Source organism: Populus trichocarpa, chromosome 14 (assembly GCF_000002775.5).
Source record: "Populus trichocarpa isolate Nisqually-1 chromosome 14, P.trichocarpa_v4.1, whole genome shotgun sequence".
Classification (NCBI taxonomy): domain Eukaryota; kingdom Viridiplantae; phylum Streptophyta; class Magnoliopsida; order Malpighiales; family Salicaceae; genus Populus; species Populus trichocarpa.
The window spans coordinates 5912574-5934590 of record NC_037298.2 but is presented as its reverse complement, the minus strand read 5'-3'; the positions used below and the strand labels follow the sequence as shown (position 1 = coordinate 5934590).

Sequence of the window (22017 nt, the reverse complement as noted above, 5' to 3'; positions counted from 1 at the left end):
AGTAGCTATCGTTTAAAAATTTAGTCTTTTCAATTGAAAGATCAGGATAGAAAAGTGAGATGCAAGACTAGACAGACATTGATATTTAGCCGAGGGTTCAAGACGGCCCGTCATGAGAAATTCAGGGCATCCTACGATTCGGCAAATTAATCTGCGAAGGAATTTTTATGATTGTTAGAGGGGCCTCAATTTATAGAGTTCCTTACCCCTCTGCTGGGACCTTCGCATTGTATCAGAGTTTACAGACATGACAATTTCAAGTATAATTATACATGTACGAAAATCAGATCTGTGAACTGAAAATCACAAGAAATAGATTACAGTTCATGCGAAATCTGTCATTCGATTCTAATTTTCGAAGGCAAACTTGGACAAGGAGTGCACTTTTATAGCACCCCCTCCATAGGTACCTTCGTTGCAAAAACTTTAAATCCACTCCAGACAAGACGATAGAAGTAGAGGAAATCATAGATGCTCAGTGAATACGAACCAGAAAAGGAGACTCATCTTGGGTGGAGGCTATGAACCCACCACACAATCAAGGGTTTTTAACCTACTGTTCTATCATCATCGCATCTACTGGAAACACGCAACATGATAATACAGAAGAGAAAAAGAAGAAAGGCGGCCACGAAGTGCCAAACCCTAGCAAATTGTCTGATCTTTCACACAGAATAGAGAGCTGGATAGCTCTTTATATAGCAGAGGGCGAGAAAAAATCCGATGTATCTCGATCGTTGGATTCGATTGTTATGCGAACTTATTAAAATCATACAGACGCTGTAATTACCCTAAAGGCCTTGAAAAGCACCATATATATATATATATATATAAAGGTTTTCTTTTTAAGATGGTAATTTGAAAATTTAATTTTAAGGGAAAAAAAGACCTTTTATTTTAAAAAATATTTTTTGAGAGATTCAAACGGTAAAATTAAACTGAAAAAATTCATAAATTAATAGTGTGAGTTTTTTTTTTTGTCTACATGAAAACTCATTGATAGTTATTTTTTAAAATAAAATCGAACATTTTGATAGATTTCCTAATCTCTCACATCCCGTTTGAGTATTTAAAGTACAAAAATCAAAATTACAACCGAATAAATCAAAATTACAACCGAAGAAAGATTAAAATGTAGTGGCATTTTGAGATTTTATTATTTTATTAAAATCAAATCATATACTGAGTTTTTTATAAATAAATTTAAATTTAATTAATAATTTATTACAATTTTTATATTTAAAATAAAATATTAAATCATATAATAAGTTCAATTATACTATTTAAAATACCTATAAAAATTAATTGAATTGACAATTTTAACTATTTTATTCTTGATTTAGAAATTATTTTTGTTATATAAATCTTATATTAATTAATTGAATCGACATATAATAAGTTCAACCGAATAATTATTTTTGTTATTTTTTGGTACAATAACCCTTATATTTATTTAAAATAACATAAACTTTAGATATTTTAAGAAGATATAAACATACCAATTTCATATTGATTGTTTATTGAAAAAATTTCAAAAAATATATATTTGTTAAAAAAAACTTTTTGATCACGATCTTTCCATTGAATTATTTTTGTGTTGCAATGAAACTTATATTTAAAATATAGGCATTAAAGAAAATATAAATAGACCTATTTTATATTATTTTTCTATTAAATATTTGTTGAAAAAATTAAAAAAAGACATATATTTGTTAAAAAAATCAATCAAAATATTTTTATTGGAATGTTGAGAAAAAAAATTTCTACAAATATTCCAATAAAATTCTTGAGTTTTCTCAAATCAAACTTAAATAAAATAAATATCTAACCAACACAAATCATATTATCAAAACAGACAATCAAATGACTCAAATAATTTTAACAATATTAATAATTCAAAATAATACCATAGTTTTTTTATTTTAATAATTCAAAAAATATCACTTTACAAATAATGCAACAAGAAGGTTAAACTTCAAAATAAGTTTTTGAAAATTGCAACCCCCCAAATCTCAAGTCCTGAGCTTGTCACACTGTCACCTCCAATGTCCCATTTGTGAATCACTTAGTTACCTTTCATTGCTTTCAAAGCTTGACCTTGATGGCAACAATCTCTCTTAAATGTCTCCGAAAGGTATCGTGCTACTGCCAAACCTGAAGACTTTTGATTTATCAAGAAATATGCCTTGTTCTGGACTTAGCCGGAATTTCTAGTAGACAAGCACTTAAAAGTCTTGTCTTTATGCTTCTCGAGTTTTATGGAGAAATCCCAGATTCAATTGGTAATCTTCAATTTTTTTACTGAACTGGACTCAAGGAATCGTACTCTCTCTGGATTGATACCTTCTTCTCAAGCCTAACCCATCTTATTCACTTAAAACTCTCATGCAACAAGCTTCTTGGATGGATTCCGTTCCTTCCACCGTTAAAAAAAGGCCCGAGAGTACTACTCGATACAATAAACCATGTTGGGTTAGCAAATCCAGGCTCTCTTTCTACTGAGAGCAGTTCAATGGAGGCGACATTGAACTCGTCGCTTTTTGAGCTTCCTTCCCTGGAGAGATTGCTGCCAAGTCAAAACAGCCTTGGTGGTGTCCTGCAAGATTTTTAACGAGCATATTTATCGCCCTGAGTGTTGTTGATCTGCATCAACAATTTCGAAGGGCATGTCTCTGATTCATTTCTTGAACTTCAGAATCTTACTGGATTCAAGCTTTTCTCCAACAACTTCAGTGGTGCCATCAGTTTAAGCATGAGCAAGCGCGGTGAGAGCCTCCCATTCCATCAGCTATTCGATAATATCCAATTGACTATTTCCTATTCGAGCAACTTAAAACTACCCCAGCTTCAAATATTGTGGTGCATTCATGAATCACCGTAAACTTTATTTTTAAGAGAACAAAACTAGCTGCAGCTGCACGTAAGACAAGATGCAAGTTCAAGCAGCATGAACCACCAACATTTGGTTCTTTAACATTTTTTTATATATAGCTGAGTTATTTTTAATTTAAATTAGCAACTTTTTAGAATAAAAGGTTTTTAGAAAATCAAAGTTAAAATGAGTAAAATAGATAATGGCTTTGAATTTCATAAAATAAAGTTTATTTTGACCCATTTTTTTTTTGTTTATAAATGATCAATCCTTTTAGTTTTTAAAATTTTAATTTTTATACCCAAGTTCGTTGGGTTGGATTGAAAATTATAGAACCAAAGTTAAAATAACAAACAAAATAGGTGTTGACTTTAAATTTCATAACAAGAGTTTATCTTAATCCCTTTTCTTTTTTTATTTATAAGTGATCGACCCTTTTAGTTTTTAAAAATTTAATTTTTGTAGTAAGGTTTGTTGGATTGGATTGACAATCAGCGAACCAAAGTTAAAATAACAACTAAAATAAGTGGTGACTTTAAATTTCACAACAAAAGTTTATTTCGGTTCCTTATTTTTTTTTTTTGTTTATAGGTGATTGTTCCTTTTAATTTTTAAAGATTTAATTTTTATATGAAAGTTCATTTCCCTTCATTTTTTAGTTTTTTTTATGAGAGGAGAGAGGGAGAAAGATTACTGTCAAATTCCAGTATAGAAAAAAAAGTTGTTGTTTATACCTGTTTCAACCACCAAAATGATTAAAATTGGTGTTGATGGGTTCCTTTAAGTGATGAGAGTCTTATAATGGTTGCTTTGAACATAATATCACTTAAAAAATATATTTAAGTCAAGGATGAGGGAATTTATTTATTTTGATTTTGTGACTTTAGCTGTTTTTCAAGTTTATTGGATTGCTAGATTGGTTTCTACAAGTTTTAAGATTGGTTTTTTAGGTGTTTGTGGCTTTAAATGAGTTAAAAAATAGTTGTTAGGTTAAAAATTTATAGCCTTGATTTTCTGACCATCACAGTGGTGCCTAAAATCCGAGTTAGAAAACAATGCATCGCTTGTCTGTTTTTTTTTAAAAAAACATGATAAGGGATTAACGACTTGTTGTCCATCTCTTTGAACAAGAATAGGCCCAAGCGGATAACCTGGGCTTAAAGGCCCACGTGTTTGAGTTGTTTCTTTTACACTGGCCTCTTTCTTAGCCTTTTTTTTAGATACAAATTTATGAAAATAAAAACTAACCCGATTGATTCCATGATCCAGATTGCAAATTTGGTGAGTTAAGCCACAACATCCAACTTATTTTTTTTGTTTAATACCTTTTTCATACCTTAATTTAAAAAAGAAAAATGCAATTACACCATTTATTTATCGATTGTTTGCCTTTGCTATCTTAATCTCGCATGCTTGTCATGTTTTTTTTTTTTAAGAAAATATTTCATATAAAAAAACACATGTTTTTTATTATCATATAAATCTATTAAATAAAAAAATAATTTATGAAATAAAATTTATATTAAATCTAATGACATGCATGACTTGTATCAAGAGTTTAATTGATTGACTCAAGTTCATTTATTTTTTTAAAAAATTAATTTATTTTAAATTTTATTTTTTAATATTGAATTAATTTGAGATTTAGATTCTTTATTAATTTTTTTTTAAGATTATTCCTGCAACTTGTGCATGTCAATTTGGAATGTGTTTCTTTTTTGATGCTAAATAAAAATATCATTTCTTCCTCAATTGATTTTAAATTAATGATTATTTTTTTTTTAAAAAAAAAGAAATGTTAACAAAATCTATTTAAAAAAAAAAAACAAATTTTACTCCATCGCTTAGCAAAGACCAATGGGCTAGTAGCAACTATACTGTTTTGCACTGATTAACTTTACTATTTGACATTTTAAAAATAGGTTTTTTTTTTTATAAAGATATGAGAGAGTTTCCAATAAGGATATAAATATACGGCAATCATGTGGATTGCATACCGAAAGAAAAGGTAGTCAGTTTCCCCAAAGAAAAAAACATAATAGTAGAACAAATAAACATAATTATTTATTTTTTTAACTTGCTTTAAAAACAATAAAACAAAATACTCTGTATTTTCTTCCCGACCCCGTCTACGGTCTCCAATGGCGGTAAGAATCACAAGAGGCAAAGTTTGATTGCCAAATAAAATCACATAACAACTCAAAGGGGGGCAAACTATAACTTCTATCACGTAACGCAATTTATTCTCTTCCCCCCGACAAGTACTACGAAATTATTTTTATTATTACTACTCTTTTCATTAAAAACCAAATCTTCTTCTTTTAACACCTTTCCATTTCAGATCTACCAACAGAAACAAAAACCCCAATCTTCTCTCTCACGCTAAATTTACCAAACCTCAGCTACAACTACAATTGATTTTTATTTGATTTTTGGTTTGTTTGAGATTTGTGAATGATGTGGAGCTCCATTGCGAATTTGAAGCAAAACCTTGAAAAGATTGCACTTGATGTTCATGACGACGATGAGGATCTCGAGATCCATGCTTCCACCAATGGCTACGATTCGTCGGTATCTGATCGGAGGAATTCTCACCGTTTCGCGCATTCGAAGTCGGTCTCACCGTCTCCTACTGCGAATGGGAATGACTCACCGTACAATTTTGAGGTATTTGTTGTTCAATGTGTTTTCATGATTTAATTATTGATGACGGTTTTTTTTTGTTATTGGAACTGCAAGAACTTGTTATTGATCCCTGCTGGTATCAATTTCGATCAAAAATCAAGGAATGGAAATATACGAATTATCGTGTTAATTAATTAGAGATTTTATGATCCCCACTTCAGTCAGTTGTAAAGCGTACTGCATTTTAGTGCGTAATCGCCAAATCATTGACAACTTTGTAATAACGTGCTCGAAAGCAGGCGAGCTTCGGTCTTGCTCGAGACTCGTGGCTGATTATTTGAAAAGTATTTGGACCAACGATAGCTGTAAATGGAAGTAATTTAGGCTGAAAATGTTTATTTGTAAAGAAAGGTTAAGATGAGTTGATTTGCATAAGAAGTTTATGTTGATAGCATTCTTGTTGTGGCTTGTGTGGGGTGTTATGTAACGTGGAATATGTGGTTAGTTGATTGGTTTTGCTATAGAGATATATTTCTTTCTTTCTTTCTTCTTCTTGTAGATTGAACAGTACAAAGCACAAATCAAAAGGCACCAGGAATCTGAGGCGGAGATTAAAGCATTATCTGTGAATTATGCAGCTATATTAAAAGAGAAAGAGGTACATGATCAATCTTTGTTTTGTTTTTTTTTTTTTTTTGCTGCAGAAATTCAGTAATTTTTTGGCTAGTTTTTTATTCCTGCTTATCATTATGTCTCAAACATCAAAATTGAGAAATAAGTACCGATGAATGACAGAAAAACCTTTAGCTTTCAGGTGCAAAGTGCACTCTGATAGTTAAATGCCATGTCCTTTTTATCTTTGCTGTACATGCACATTCTATCGAAGGAAATAATATTTACTGGCAAGAGACAACATGTCCAGAATTGATATCAAATGCATTTCATTTTGCAGTTATCGACCACCATGTTCTATTTGCTCATTTTAGGGTTTCGTTATTAAATTCATGTTTTTCATGATTGTCTTGGAGTCTAGAGTATATTTTTGGCTTATTAACTCTCAATTAACATTAACTAGTTTCCATTAGTTCTATGTTCAAGGGCCTTTGACAAATTAAATCTGTTGCTCTTCTATCCCAATGTTACAGGATCAGATTTCTAGATTGAACCAAGAAAATGGTTCGTTGAAGCAAAATTTGGATGTGACAAAGGAGGCTCTTAATGTGTCTAGAAATGAGCATCGAAGAGCATCAACAAGTAGCATCAAGGTGGTTATTCAAATCTCAATTAAAATGCATTATTTGATTTGAAAGTTTAATCTGTTTAGTTACTCATTATTGAACATGCACTATGAGTTCCACAGTATTTTGGTAAGTACTGATCATCTCTGTTGCTTTGCTTAGATTATATCCAAGTAAACTTGAGAGCTTGATACTGTGTGATGTTATTTTTTCTGCAGTTATAGTGCATGATTTATGACCTATAGGAAAAAGGCAGTTTGTATTCATGTGGTATGTCTTGTTACACGGTTATCTGACCAGCTTACCCCCTCTTTACTGAGTTGTTTCTTAGTTGTCCCATGAAGCTTGCCCAATTAATATTTGTAGAAACTTGGTATCAGCCAATTGAGTACTTTGGTGGGATTTAGCGTGATACAGTTTTGACCACCTTAACATTTTGAACAGAAACAATGTGTGATGATCATTTTCATTCTTTGTTTTAGTTGTCCATCATATGATCTGCGTGAGGTGCTAGTTAGGATCGAAAATGTAAACACTTCACTTGTAACATGACCTGACAGCAAATATCAAAAATGATATTACATGACTTCTTTACTACTTCGATCTATTTACAGTGAAACTAAAGTGAAGCATAGGTTTAGTTTACAATGGATTGTTGATCTTAGTGTTTGCCTATATCAGAATTATGCCGGCCTTACGTATGTCCTTTGTCCATCATGACATAAGCTGTCTTGGAAGGCACCTTTTTAATCTAGAATTTGACCTGCCTCTCGTTCTCTATTCAGCTTTTGGCTTTATTGTTTTGTGCAAAATATTTGTTTCCGAGTATGATTCTTCTACTATGGGATTGAAAATACCATGTTCTATGTTTTGTATTGTTTTTCCTTCCAACAAGCTGAAAAGTACAGGCTGATATTTTTACAGGAAAGTGGCGACCAATCACCCAAACGACCACATAGACCTGCAACTCAAGCAAAAAACCGTGGTGGAAATCAAATACAAAACAGAGTCTTTCCAAAACATGATGGAATGGGCAATGGAATATTACATGATGTTCATCCTGATGTGATTCAGAGTAAGATGGAAACCAAGAAGGACAAGGTAATGACACATTGCACCCTGTTCTGTCATGTAAGAATATGCCTCTGGGAATTTTGTAAGATGATTGTTATTGTCAGTTGTTGATTGCCTTGCCTGCACCACTTGGTTCATAAATTTCTGAAATTTAAATTTGTGGATGTAACCCCCCCTCCCCCCCTCCTTTTTTCACTTGTATTACATTGCAAGTTCTTTTTTTCCTATTGTTTTGGTGCGTTATAATTGACTGACAAACGGACTCAGCAGTAGATTACCCTTTTTGTACTTGTCTACTTGCAGATAGTGTTTTTCATTATGTATTTGTTCTTTAAATGAACAAACTTGACAACAGATATATGAATGCTTTCTAGGAGCTTGCAGATTTGCTGGAGGAGAAAAATAGGTCTCTGGCAGCAATGAAAGCTACTCATGAGTTGGAAATAAAAGAGCTAAGAACTGAACTTGAAAAAGAACGCCGCAAATCAGCAAATATACAGATAAAATTGCAAGGTGTAACTCTTCACTTAAAAATTTAATATGATGTTTTCCTTTTGTCTTCTTGAATTCTTCTTGGTGTCGCTTGAATTACTTACCAAAATTTTTCACTCGTCTTCCTTTTTATTTGTTGTCTCCAACATTTATTCAGAGGAACAAAGTATTAACAAATCTTTTCAGGAGGAGCTCCGGATTCTAAATATGGACCATCACAAAGTGAGTTCAATTTTATTTGATGATTCTATGGCTCTACTGATCATTCTCTCATCTGTTGCATATTTACCATGTCTGGTACAAGCATGTTGCACCAGTTACTGTTAGTGAGATATGTTGTTATCTAGATGTGTCTTACCAATCTGTGAGAAGGTAGTGAGATGGAACTTCTTGTTGCTACTCTATGTTGTTAGCATAATTGTCCCATTTTTCCTGATTGGGGTAGTACCAGGAAATTCCGATGGTTCCTGTGAAGACTGAGGACGTTAGTTTACGGGAAAGACCTGTTATTTGGTATTTTTTAGGGAAAAGAAATGGATAGTTGGAGTGCTTTATCATATTACATGCTCCTAATTTCTGTGGAATATTATTCCATGCATACATTCAGTTTTGTTCTTATTCTGCTCTGGTTTCTTTAGTCTTTCTGTCCTTTTCACTAAGGAGCACTTACAGAATTTAGGAGTTTCCGGAAATATGTATGTTCTAGATGGCATATGCATAACATTTCTGTACCTCTATAAATGTAGTCGTATACATGTTTTTGGATCATCCCATTACTACCTATCAGTTTAGGACCTTATGTTTGTTTTCTTTATATTATTTTATGCTTCTAGCAGTGCTGATTTTGTTACATCATCTTTCTTTTTCTTATTATGCTTGAATAAATGTATGCATGTATGTATGACTTTCTATATTTTCTTTCTGATTTGAGATCTGACTTTTGTGTTTTGTTGACGTGTTTTCTCAATTTATAGACCTCAGTAGATGTGAGCAAAATTCATAATGAATTGAATGAAAAAACATCAGAGATAAGACGATTGCAGATAGAGTTGAGTACGCGGGAAGATGAAGATCCCAATGTCAATGTAAAGAGTTTGAAAAGAGTCATTGCAACTTTAGAGAAGGAAAATGCTAATCTCAAGGTTAGTTGCATTTTAAAATGCCATCCATGCAAGAAGTGTGCCATGCATTGTTATGAAACCTGGCTTGGCCCAGTGGACGACCCAGGGTCTTGGCTTGGTTTCAAATAGGCAAAACCAAGACTTGCAATTGGTCTGGTCAAACCCGAGCAACCTGCTGGGTCAACCCGAAACCTGGGTGACCTGACGCAATCTGGGTGAGACCTGATTTGTTTTTTATATTTTTTTAATAAAACTAAAAAATATAAAATTAATTTATAAATATTTCGCTTCTCATATTTCTTTTATAGCCTATATCCACATAGAATGTTTCTTAACTTTTCGATGTGGAATACTATATATATAACCTTAGAGAAGGAAAATGCTAATATGAAGGTTAGTTGCATTTTAAAATGTCATCCATGCAAGAAGTGTGCCATGCATTGCTATGAAACCTGGCTCGGCTTGGCAAATTGACCTGGGACTTGGGGCCTTGGCTTGATTTCACATAAGCTTGGGGCCTTGGCTTGATTTCACATAAGCAAAACCTGAACTTGTAATTGGCCCAGTCAAACCTGGGCGACCTGCTGGGTCAATTCAAAACCCGGGTGACCTGACATAATCGGGTTAGACCCGACTTTTTTTTTATATTTTTTTCAAATGAAACCAAAAAATATAAAATTAATTTATGAATACTTTGCCTTATATATTTTTCTCATAGCCTACATTCACATAGAATGTTTCTTAACTTTTCGACGTGGGATATATATATATATATATAGCCCACTTCCACATGAATTGTTTCTTAATTTTTTCATGTGAGATATTAAAACCTCAAATATTTTTTTTTAATTTTCATGGGTTGACCCAGTGTGACCTGAGACCCTGCCAAGGCCAGGTCGACCCCCAGGCCGGGTTTAATAACCATGGTGCCATGTATGTCACAAAAATTCATAATACCTTTTCTATGTTGGGTTCCTAAATCTCTCACCTATATTCTATTTTAGATGGCAAGGAATGAACTTGAGGCTGCTTTGAAAAGAAGCAAGAACTCTTCTCCTAACGAAACTTCTCCAGATGGGGTAATTTTACTCTCCCTCTCCCTCTCTCTTTCTCTGCATGCACACGTATGGGCGCACTCCCACAGTTTCCCACACAAAGGCTCTATCTACCTCTTATGCACACACGTGGTTGTTACTTGAGAGAGAGTTATATTCTCACTGCCCCTGGTACACATCTTTTGTTTCTTCAATTACACAAATATTTTACTATTGTTATCATAATCATCCTCATCAAAATTTCCATCTTCATCATCCATTCCTCTCCTAGAAAGTGGATTCAACTACAACTTCTCCTAGAAAGGAGGAAATGGAGCTATTGCTGCAAAAATTGGAGAGAGATTTGAAGGAAACACGCCATGAAAAGGAGAAAGCATTGCAACAATTGGCCCGTCTCAAACAGCATTTGTTGGAAAAGGTTGCTACTCCTAAAATTGCCATTTCTTATTGTAATCTCGCATGGCTTCTTTACTTTATTGCTTTGATCTGTTGCTGACTTTTGCTTATTTTTCAAGTTCAACTCAACAGTTCTGATATGCTGCACCATAAAGTTCTCTCTTCCATAAAACTGGCATGACCTTAGAGATGTAAATGACAAACTGTACTATAATAAATAAGAAAGATAAGAAATGATGGTTTTGCAATCACTGCTTTACTCATTTTACAATTATGGCTAATATTACAACAAAATTTCGTGATAAAGAATCTAACTAGTGCATGCATTCATTATGAGTTGATTGTTTCTCTTCAGGAGTTCTAGAGATACTTTGATATGTTAGCTCATTAATAAATTCAACTCCATCTACAGGAACTGAGAACATTTCAAACCCTCTTGTCAAAGTTTCCCACTATTGCATGTGGCAAACATTATTCAATGGTTTATCATCTGGAATCTTTTGGAGATACATTGATATTTTAGTAAATTCAATTTCCCATGCCAAAGCTTATGCTGTGCACTCATGTTTGCTGTGTCAATTTTGTTTTGTCCAAACATGACTTGAAATAGCCACTCCATATAATGATATTGATAATTACGATATTGGCTTGGTATTATCTGTGTTGTTTGGATCTTGTGATCCTTTGCATGTTATTGAAGTAAATGTAGGCTATGAAGTTCTCAGTCCTTAAAGACTTCTGCTGTCTAGGAATCTGAAGAATCGGAAAAAATGGATGAAGACAGTAAGATCATTGAAGAACTCCGTCAGAGTAATGAATATCAAAAGGCTCAAATATTACATTTGGAGAAAGCTCTAAAGCAGGCAATTGCAGGCCAGGAGGAAGTCAGGATGATGAACAGCAATGAAATCCAGAAGTCCAAAGAAATGACTGAAGATTTGAAAAAAAAACTTGCAAACTGTATGAGCACAATAGAATCAAAAAATGTTGAACTTCTAAATCTTCAAACTGCTCTTGGGCAGTATTTTGCTGAAGTTGAAGCAAAGGTAATCTTTGCTTCCGTTTCCTACAGGTTATGTTTGATGTCTTGCAGTCTCCAGGTTGTTTTTTTAACTATTGTTCCTGTTGTTGTTGTTGTTGTTGTTTTATCAGGAATATTTGGAGCGACAGTTGGCTTTGACAAAAGAAGAATCAGCTAAGCGTTTTCAACTTTTGAAAGTATGGCCTCACCTTCCTTCTTATTCCAAGTCTTGTTAGTTTTCTAAACCTTTAATTTTAAAATCGTCAAACTGCTCAGATTACTTCAGATCAGATAATTCATAAATGTTCCTGAAAATCCTTAATTTTCTTATGTATAATATTTACTTTTATGAATTTTTTGTGATGTGAATTGGATGTCTTCATAACTTAGTAACTGGAATTTGATGTCTGTATTATGAGCAATGTTGAATTATCTTTTAGAGGGCTGTTCTTCCATGAATGTACAAAGTCTATGAGATGAAGGGCTTCTGTAACTTTTTGTATTGTTAGATTGATGTGATATGGCATGTGCACAATCTTATCTACTGATGGTGCATTTGAATTGTCATTGCGTTTTCTCAATAAGATTTTTTTTTATTCAAGAAGAAAATCTTCTCATGCTGTTCAAAGGCCAAATGTTCAAATACTTATCAAGGTATTTCTGTTATAATATGCATTTTGCAGAATCATTACAAGCTCCTAGTTTTTCTGACATGAAGAAAGTTTCTGTCTTGTAAGGTTTTGCAGTCTTGTACTTTTGAGATACTGTCATGTGCACAACCTTATCTACAGGCTGTGCATTCAAATTGTCATTGAACTTGTCTAATTAATTTTTAAAAGAGAGAATCTAATTAACACTGTATTTTACCCTTTTTTATTCTTGTTTTGATATGCATTTTGCAGCATCATTATAGTTTCCTGAGTTTTGCTAAGAATGAAGCTGCTGTTGTATTTGTCAGATGAGTACTGCTTCAAGCCAAAGCATGTTTTACTGCTTTTGCTGACCCAGAAAACTAATGGTTTATTTTATATTGTAAAAGTTCCATTTACCCATTTTTTGGAGAGTGATATGCCTTGATTTATCCAGGAAGCAGAGATAGGGACAGAGGAATCAAAGAGGGAGAAAGAAGAAATTTTAGCCAAGCTTTCAGACGTTGAAAGGAAGTTTGCAGAAGGGAAGAGCAGAGTGAATAAGCTCGAGGAAGACAATGCAAAACTTCGTCGTGCTGTTGAGCAGAGTGTGAGCAGACTCAATAGGATGTCCATGGATTCTGATTATCTAGTTGACAGGTTAGCCTGCTCTGTGTGTGATTCTTAGTTTTGATTATTGTTTTGTATTCAATCTACTACTTTGTTATACATTACATCATAGTTACAAGTTAGTGAGATGGCTTGTACCATGTATACATTGTTGGGATTGGAAGTTGATATGCATGGGTCGCGTAGTCTATAATGTGCGACTGGCTTTTATTGCAGGCGCATTGTGATTAAATTACTAGTGACCTACTTCCAGAGAAACCACAGCAAAGAGGTATGAATCTCTTAGTACAATTGAACAGGATAAAAAATTAACAAAAAAAAGATAATCTCATTCTTTCAATGTTATGTTTGTTGGCAATATTTAGTCTCTGCTATACCATGCAGGCAGATTGTTGTTTTTATATTCATTTAGGAGATTAACCACTAATACACCTAGGCATCATTATCCATCTCTTCAAGAAGGAAAAATTTAACCTACATAAATCTTTTTTGTTTTGTTTTTTTTTTTAACTGGAGAACCCTTTGGTTAAAGGACATCTCAAGTTCAATAGATCCTTGTTTGGAAAGAATCCATATTGTACCACTGCTCTCACATAGCAGTGCTATTTAAATTGTTATAATGATTATTGTTTCTGGTTTCTCATCCCTTTGGCAACCCGTACTCAATTTGACATAGCTTATACTCTCATTCTGTATGGCGGGTTCCAGGTTTTGGATCTTATGGTTCGAATGCTTGGGTTCTCGGATGAAGACAAGCAGAGAATAGGTGTAGCTCAACAAGGTGGAAAAGGTGTTGTTCGTGGGGTTTTGGGGCTACCTGGTCGCCTAGTTGGTGGAATCTTGGGTGGAAGTGCAGCTGGTGTTCAAATGAATTTGGCATCCGATAACCAGGTTGGTTTTTTTTCTTCTTTCTTGATGTTTAATAGGTGACCTGTAAGATGATGCTATGGGCCTTTTGATCTTCATGTACAAGTAGCTCTGTTTCCACTCTTTGTGGTGTTTCATACAGTGTGCCCTTTGCATCCTAATAATCTGGGTTGTCATTTAGACTAGTGGCAGACTGCTCAATCTCTGCTCAGTTATTGCGTGATTTTGAGCTTTTCATTGAGCTGACGTAAGTTAGCATTTGCTTGAGATGGATCCATCTATCCACTTGCTCATTACTAATTTGCTGCAAGAACCTAGTAGCCTCTTCTGGAGAATGTATTCTGATCTGAATTCAATCAGAACTGAAAGTTTGGTTTTTTACTTTCTATGCATCTTGTTGTGTTCTATCCATTGAGTGAAGACCACCTATTCATTAGAGGTTGAGTGACTCACAGAAAATAGTTGTTGGGTTTGGTCACCGTGACTCTGGGATGCTTTGTAGTCAAGACTTGACAGTAAAGTCTTTGCCCTTTTGTTTTAAGTGGTGGGGTGTGTGGGTTCTTGGTCACTAGCATATGCCTGTTTGGCAAATGACATTCTACAGCCTCTAGTGAGGCATCAACAGTGCATGCATGACTCGGGATGCTTTGTAGTCAAGACTTGACAGTAAAGTCTTTGCCCTTTTGTTTTAACTTTTAAGTGGTGGGGTGTGTGGGTTCTTGGTCACTAGCATATGCCTATTTGGCAAATGACATTCTACAGCCTCTAGTGAGGCATCAACAGTGCATGCATGAATTTAGCTATTAGGAAAGGATTTTTCCTTTCCGTTAAAAGATAATCAGCTATCTCAGTATATCATTTTTACAAGTGTATATTTTTCTTGGGAGAGGAGTGCGATGAAAATGCAATTTCATCTCAAGTATATGTTTCTCCAGTCCTTTGCAGATATGTGGGTTGATTTTCTTCTCAAGGAAACTGAAGAAAGGGAAAAGAGGGAATCTGGGCAAGATACAGGTAGACCCAATGAAGACTCGCAAGGAAGGAGTCCAAATACTACTGGGGTTAGTTCGTCGGTGCCCAACCATGGAACTAGCACATCTGGACCAAATCTTTCTCCAGCTCAAAATCATGGTCCTGTAGCCCCTCGAGGAAATTCGCTGCCGTTTGCACATATCGATTCCGAGTTCTCAACAGTTCCTTTAACATCCTTGGACAACCCTTCTCGGATCTCAAGACTGCTCACAAAACATTGAAAATATGTTGATTTATTATGTAATTAATCAAAGGTATAGATTGTTCGTTGGTGTTCAATCAATTCTTTCACGGTGAAATGAAAAGCGTCTCTTTTCCCCAAATAGCTATCTCGTGGTCATTCTCCAATGTTAGCACGCTGTCACGTAATAATAACAGTACAATCTCTCTATCTTAATGGCAGAATGCAATATTCCTTCCATCTTCATCTAGTGTTAGTGTATATCGCCATCCAAACTCAGCCAGTTGTAATGTCCAAAAATCCTTTACATCACTCTCTTATCTTGTGGGTGCAATGATGCTGGCATTATGCTTCACTAAATTTATTGAGCTCTGCAGTTTGAACTTCTTGTTTAACCTGAGCAGCACCTGTAAAACCACCTACGAAAGGAACTTGGATGTCCGATTAATGGCTGCCAAAGCGTACATATTGGATGCGGGTTGTACAAATTTTATTAAAGCGGCCTGCGAGGTGGCCGCTCACCAAACTCTGCTGTTTACTTGGCTTCCCCTCACCTCGCTTGTGCCGGGCCACCACACACGGGTTTACACGTAACATCACGAACAATACCCTGTTAGCTAGAAATCTTAGATGCCAGGTTACCTTATGGCTTATATTACGCAATGGCTGTGTGGTACTGTGGTGTTTAATTGAAAATGTTTTTTCTTTAAAAATATATTAAGATAATATTTTTTTTTAAATAAACACAAAAAAAATTCAAAAAAAAATTCAAATTTTTTTTAAGAAAAGCACAGAGCAATAGTACTCTCCAACTCACCGACATTCACACATCCAAATTGAAATAGATTTCAGCCTTGCACGCAAATCCACCTTGCCCCCGCAATAGCCAAATGAGGAACTGTTTCTGCGACAGCATCTACTTTGTTTTTGGTCGTAGTCACGAGGCAAACACGACACAAATATCAGAAAATACCGGGAGCACAACGGTCCGAAACATAAAAGATAAACTAATGTACATTGAACTCATCAAAAACCACCATTAAGAGGTGCCATAGGATTGCAAATTAAACCTCCATCTTCAAAACTAACACCATGAAAGACAATTCATTCAAAATGCAACCCAAACAGTTTAAAACAATTTGTGGGGTGAAGAACAAAAGGAATCCCTAGCAAATTATGGGTAAAGCAATCACGACCTGCAAACCCCTGATTACCCAAACACAAAAAGCAACCAATCTAAACTTTCTTGGCTTTCAAAGCGGCCACTGGGATCTTGCTCAGAACCTTAGCATCGAAGACCGCATATTGCCTTTTGATCTCAATCATCGCCTTCTCTGCCAAGGGGTCGATTTTGTCCTCGAACTTCTCGTAGAGAACGGGTACAGTGTGTAGCAGAACGAAGCCTGTTAAAATCATTGGAAAGTTTCAGTATATAATATCTAACGCACGTTAAGCAAACTGCATAAAATCAGGCATAAAATCAGCTTCGAAAGTCATACATATATAAAACAAGGTCAAGAAATGGCACCAACTCCCCACAATTGACATGACCCACAATCCGGCGATAACCTGACATCAATACACACCAGCAATTTTAGGAATTAGTCAGAGTAGGCAAAGCATGAAAACCAGCAATGACACTATTGACCAAATAATGCAGAACTCGACAGCAATAAATTTCAGATCCATATGTAGCAGTAATATAAGAATTATTCTACTGAAAACAAAATAAGGCAGAAATATCAGATGATCTACTTCAATTACAAGGTGAACCTGTAGAAACAGAAGTGATGAGATATTCAAGAAACATACAATGAGAAACTTCTTCAAGTCTTTTCCTGCGGCAATACTGCGCAAGACCACAAACGCACCGTTAATCTCAACACACAGTGCTGAAGCAACCTGCAGGACTGGTTCCTCTGGAAGATGAACTTGTGGGATGCGAGGAGGACTCCTATAAAACAACATCGGAAAGAAAATCACAAACAACCCATTCCGAGCCTACAGTTGTCAATACCTCCACCAAAATACATGGATACCTAAACCAGAAAAGGGAGCTAAAAACTTCAAGGACGAGAGAATATTACTTGTTGATAAAAGAGTGAGCATTAGACCAGAGGAACGAGAGTGCAAGAGAGAGTATCAAGATATGGCACACTAGAGTAAGCAAGTTGTATTCGACCAACTCAAAAAGGACCCAGATTGCTGTCGCAAAACCAAGTACACCAGCTGAAACCTTCTTGTTCCTCCACAAAAACACATCAGCAGCTGAACAAAAATACCACATTAACCACAGTCATTTTTTTTTCCTTTTAATTTTCTCAGTAACCAAACACCCCAGAAGACCAGAAAAAAAAAACAATGACTAAATCTGAATCATTCTATTCTCCACTAGTAAAAAAATAAAATAATAAACAATCAAAATCAACCTAAATAAATGAATTAAAAAAAAAGAAAATGAAATTTTAATAAATAAAGCAGGTTTTAAGTGACCTACGCTTTCCACCACCAAGAACACGATGAACAGGTTTTTCTCTACCAAACAACCGCCAAATCTTGTCCTTCACCGACTCGGAAGGATACGATTTCTTCTCTGAATCGGACTCCGAATCCGACGAAGACGATTCGTGATGAATCTTCTCGCTAATCTTCCCCATGACTGACTCAATCGGATTCTCTGATTGCTCCGCCATTGTAATCTGGATCCTCCTAATAAAAATTTAAAAATTTCAGAGAATTTCTTCGCAAGAAAAAGAGAAATACACCCACAGACACAGAGGGGAGTGATGAAAAGTGAGGGAGTAAAAAGAAAGCATGTGAGGGTTATTTAAATCGTGGGCCGAGCCTCAGGTTTGGAGTCTACGAACCTGGTGGTTTGGTTGAATTTGAAATGAAATGATTGAGTTGACGGTGTTACGTTTGGGAGGTTCGAGGAGTTACGTCGTTAACTGAGAGTTTGGGAGGTTTGCTTTCATACGTGGAGACAATGAAGGACGGTGGTGGATGGGATGTTTGAAAAGGCATCGACACGTGGCAGTTAAAGAGACGGTGATCCGGGAATGGACGGCTGCTACTTTTTGTTGGGCAGGCAGACTGGAAATCAGAGTGGGCTCCACGTTGGCCTAACGTGCGTTCTTTATAGAAAAATATAAATGTTTTTTTTCGATGAAAAAAAAAAAGATTTTAGCTTCCTGCTGACGCAAGGGAATGATAATTTTATCTTAATAAATTGTTTCTTACTTGTTTGGATTCGGTTCAAGTTCATGTAATAACTTGAAGTGAAAAAATAAGGTGTGAATATAATATAAATACTGTTGAACCTCATCTGAAACCTATTTGACATAGTTTTAAAACCCGGCAAGTCGATCCGGGATCCGACTAACCTGGAATTAGAACCAGGTCAGGTTGAAGAGAAAATAGAAAAATTCATGACGTGACCTGGCGACCTGGTTGACCTAACAAAACCAGATCAAAAACTCGGTTGTAAACCGTTTTAGATTTTTTTTAAAATAGGGATTGACCCGGCAGACCCAGTGACCCGGTTAAAATCCTGTGACTCGGTTGAAACCCGAGCCTTGGACCAGGCTGGCCACAGACCGGGTTTAAAAACTATGTTATTTGAGCTCAACCCGAATCAAATTAATATAAAATATATTTCAGAGTTTGGAAATTGGAAAAATCACATTTTTACCAAGTATATATAAATTAAAAAATGTGGTCTTATTTCACATTTCACCATCTTACCTCTCTAGCCGTTTCTTCTCTCTTCATTATTCTTTTTTCTTTTTTCTTTTATTTTAATATATTTCTAAATAAAAATATATTTTGAAAATCAACCTTTATTACTATTTTAAACACTCCCGAGTAAATAAAGAGGAGGGAATTTAGAGATATTGTTATTTTGGTTTTCTTTAATGTGTGTTTTCTTGTTTTGTGGTTGAAATGATTTTTTTTTGTGTAATTTTTTTTTCTCTAGCATGTCTTGTCTCTGTTCTGGGTTGAGATTGATTATTTTGTATAATTGATTGGACTGGATTTAAATTATGATTTTGGAGCTTGTTGGATGTAATTTGATTTTTCAGAAGATTTTTTGTTTTTATTTGTCATTGAATTAATATAAAAAGATCATGATTTGGGATGCTCCACAGATATCTTATAAATACCTGAAAATTAATTAAGTTGAATTTAATTTATAATAAATTGAGTTAAGATAAAAATCTTAAGTTAAGATTTAGATATAAATATTACAAAACTCCATCTATAGTACTCATAAATCTGTTTGGGCGCAAATTACGTTCTTTAAAAATTTAATTATTTTTGTTTTGCTAAAAGTTAATTTTTTATGTGTGTTTTGGATTGTTTTAATGCGCTGATTTTAAAAATAATTTTTTAAAAATAAAAAAATATTATTTTAATATATTTCAGGATAAAAAACACTTTAAAAAATAACCACAACCATACTTTAAAACAAAATTTTTTTATTTTTCTTTTTTCCTTCCAAAAAAAAAATGGTAAGCCTTGGCTTAATCAAGCCGATTGCTGCTAATTCTTTTTCTATGAATTGACTATTGAAGTTGATTGTTTTTACCAGTACATTTTTGTACTGGTGAATTTGTGAAAAAAATGTACGGACTCGTAAAACTTTGGATTAATGAAATCTCTGCAATACATTTGATACTTAATCTGATAATATTCTCAGTAAATCATAAAATACCGAGCGGTATTGTATAATATAAATATATTAGAACTTCTATAATTCACTAGTCGTGTTCTATATTTTAAGACAATAAAATATAAAATATCTCAGGAGAAATTAAATGGAATGAGCTAAGGATTTGAAATGAAAATTTCATAATGTTTTTATTGGACTCTGATAATTAAACTATACAACTAATAAAGTCTCTGAAGAACTTCAGATAAATTTAAGCTTTTTCACAACTAATAATAAATTAGCTTATGAAAATAGGTTAGTGTCCCATGCAAAAGATATTTTCTGGCACTTTAGATTGTTAGCGTAATTAAAAAAACAAGAGAGGTCGTGACCAAGAATTTTGTAAATCAGTGGTGAATTAGGTGATATAGAATATGTAGGTTTGTTGTTAATGGTAGTTGTCACTTCATTCTTGATGGTTGGTGCTATTTATAAATATTTTAAAATAAAAATAATAATAAAAATCATGACATGCGAGATATGGGATAATAGAGCTCTCTCTTAAATTGAAGGGTGTTTAGACTTGATCATAAAATCATGGTTAGATAAAATCATCACCTAATATAACCTATGATCTACAATAATATAAGTATAAAAACTACTTGTTCAAGGAAAATACATATCAACTCTAGTGCATCCTTTATAAATTAAGCTACTTTGTCGATTGGTTGTTAATCCAAGTTATATTTCTATCTATGGTCTTATATATGGTTTAAAACAGATTTCTTTTTATGAGGATGTCTATTCTTTATAAAGTTAAATTCTAATCGTTTTAAGACTATGATTTTAGCATTGCATTTATTTTTTATTTTGTATATTTAAAACCCGATGATATAATTTACAGTGTAATTTTATATCCCAAAATATTAAAATCTATAGCTAAATCATAATACTCCAAATATAAAAAAAAAATTATCTCATTTTTATCTAAAAACATTTAATAAATATTCTTATAACATCAATAAACTAGTAAATCAACTCAAAACACCAAAATATGTCAAAAACACAACATCAAATCAAAAGGAAAAATCTAATTCAACCCTAATCTATTTTTTTATGGAAAAATGAAGGTAAAAAACCATCTCAACAAAACTTCTTTTATTGAATGTAATTTATTAACACTAAAAATAATTTTTTTCATGATCAAAACGTGATCAGCTAACAACGTTCTTTTCTTTTCTAATAGCTTTCTCTCTCATCTTTTAAATACAAAGACTAAAAAATAAAGTTAAAGATCAAAATTAAAATTTCAAACACGAAAGAAACCGTGATGTAGGAAAGAGAAACGTGAGTATATCATAAAGAACTTCTTCATGTGATTTTCACATCGGACATTGTATTCTATCAAATTTTACAGTTTAATCCTTTTTTTATTATTTTTTTCCATGGTAAATTATAACTAAGAAACCAACCAAAAAATTATCTTGGCTACAAAAAAAAAAATGCAATCGAAAAAAAAGCATTGAAAAACTAAATTAATATTTTTATTTTTATTTTTAAAAGATACAAGAAATGGCACAAAGATGGGCTACTGTAACTGTGCAAGTGGGGATCCTTGGCCTGCAACTGAGGGACTTATCAGGTCCAAATCAAATGAAAAGATAGAATGTTGAACCTTATGGGTCGCCTCCCCTCGTCCGAAAGCTGGAGATGGCAACTGGGGGCATTTCTGCAATAAAGAAGCCTTACACCTGGAAAAAAGGTGACTATCGAACCAAAATGCGGCTAATGCTACGATGGTTAAATATATTTGTCTTTTTTTTTTCTTTTGATTCTCCGAGTTTGTATCTCAGGAATAAAATCCAAAACAAATCACAAGTAAAGCAAAGAACAATTTAATCGGTCAATCTATGAAATATGAAAGATCATCAATTATTTGTGCTGTATTGCATTGTATTAGGATAAAGCGATTTTAAATTACTAAATTTATCTGGTTTTCACAACTGAGCATCTAGTATTTAATTCTATTAAATTAATTGTCTGATCTTTTTATTTCACGTAATAAAGTGCCCGCTGTCCAGGTAAATGTTTACTATATATATATATATATATATATATAGAGAGAGAGAGAGA

At 33.8% G+C, this 22017-nt stretch overlaps 2 protein-coding genes and 1 non-coding gene across 3 annotated transcripts; 1 reads left to right on the top strand and 2 right to left on the bottom strand.

Moving 5' to 3' along the window:
- Positions 1–79: 79 nt before the first annotated feature.
- LOC112324189 (small nucleolar RNA snoR145) lies at positions 80–228 on the bottom strand. Its single transcript, XR_002977939.1, has one exon. It is a non-coding gene; the product is annotated as a small nucleolar RNA snoR145 (small nucleolar RNA).
- A 4731-nt stretch (positions 229–4959) lies between these two features.
- LOC7492739 (golgin candidate 4) lies at positions 4960–15473 on the top strand. The gene is made up of 15 exons (XM_006375292.3): positions 4960–5539; positions 6057–6155; positions 6643–6762; positions 7660–7836; positions 8184–8322; positions 8459–8523; positions 9276–9443; positions 10427–10501; positions 10749–10895; positions 11623–11919; positions 12026–12091; positions 12981–13183; positions 13370–13424; positions 13862–14044; positions 14956–15473. The coding sequence occupies exons 1-15, from the start codon at positions 5327–5329 to the stop codon at positions 15271–15273; spliced, it is 2325 nt and encodes a 774-aa protein (XP_006375354.1). The 5' UTR covers positions 4960–5326; the 3' UTR covers positions 15274–15473.
- Positions 15474–16256: 783 nt separating this feature from the next.
- LOC7492738 (reticulon-like protein B5) lies at positions 16257–18045 on the bottom strand. Its single transcript, XM_002320127.4, has 5 exons — positions 17731–18045; positions 17321–17501; positions 17046–17187; positions 16733–16802; positions 16257–16636 (listed from the first exon to the last, which is right to left on the bottom strand). Exons 1-5 carry the CDS (start codon positions 17924–17926, stop codon positions 16470–16472), a joined length of 756 nt encoding a protein of 251 aa, XP_002320163.1. The 5' UTR covers positions 17927–18045; the 3' UTR covers positions 16257–16469.
- Between the last annotated feature and the right edge of the window lie 3972 nt (positions 18046–22017).

What these genes read in the sequence shown, in the direction of transcription:
- LOC7492739 (XM_006375292.3), top strand. Translation starts at nt 5,327, where the DNA reads ATGATGTGGAGCTCCATTGCGAATTTGAAGCAAAACCTTGAAAAGATT. An exon ending in CTATATTAAAAGAGAAAGAG is followed by an intron (nt 6,156 to 6,642) that starts GTACATGATCAA and finishes CCAATGTTACAG; the next exon opens with GATCAGATTTCTAGATTGAA. An exon ending in TTGCTGAAGTTGAAGCAAAG is followed by an intron (nt 11,920 to 12,025) that starts GTAATCTTTGCT and finishes TTGTTTTATCAG; the next exon opens with GAATATTTGGAGCGACAGTT.
- LOC7492738 (XM_002320127.4), bottom strand. Translation starts at nt 17,926, where the DNA reads ATGGCGGAGCAATCAGAGAATCCGATTGAGTCAGTCATGGGGAAGATT. An exon ending in TGTTCTTGGTGGTGGAAAGC is followed by an intron (nt 17,502 to 17,730) that starts GTAGGTCACTTA and finishes ATTTTTGTTCAG; the next exon opens with CTGCTGATGTGTTTTTGTGG. An exon ending in GCTCACTCTTTTATCAACAA is followed by an intron (nt 17,188 to 17,320) that starts GTAATATTCTCT and finishes GTTGTTTTATAG; the next exon opens with GAGTCCTCCTCGCATCCCAC.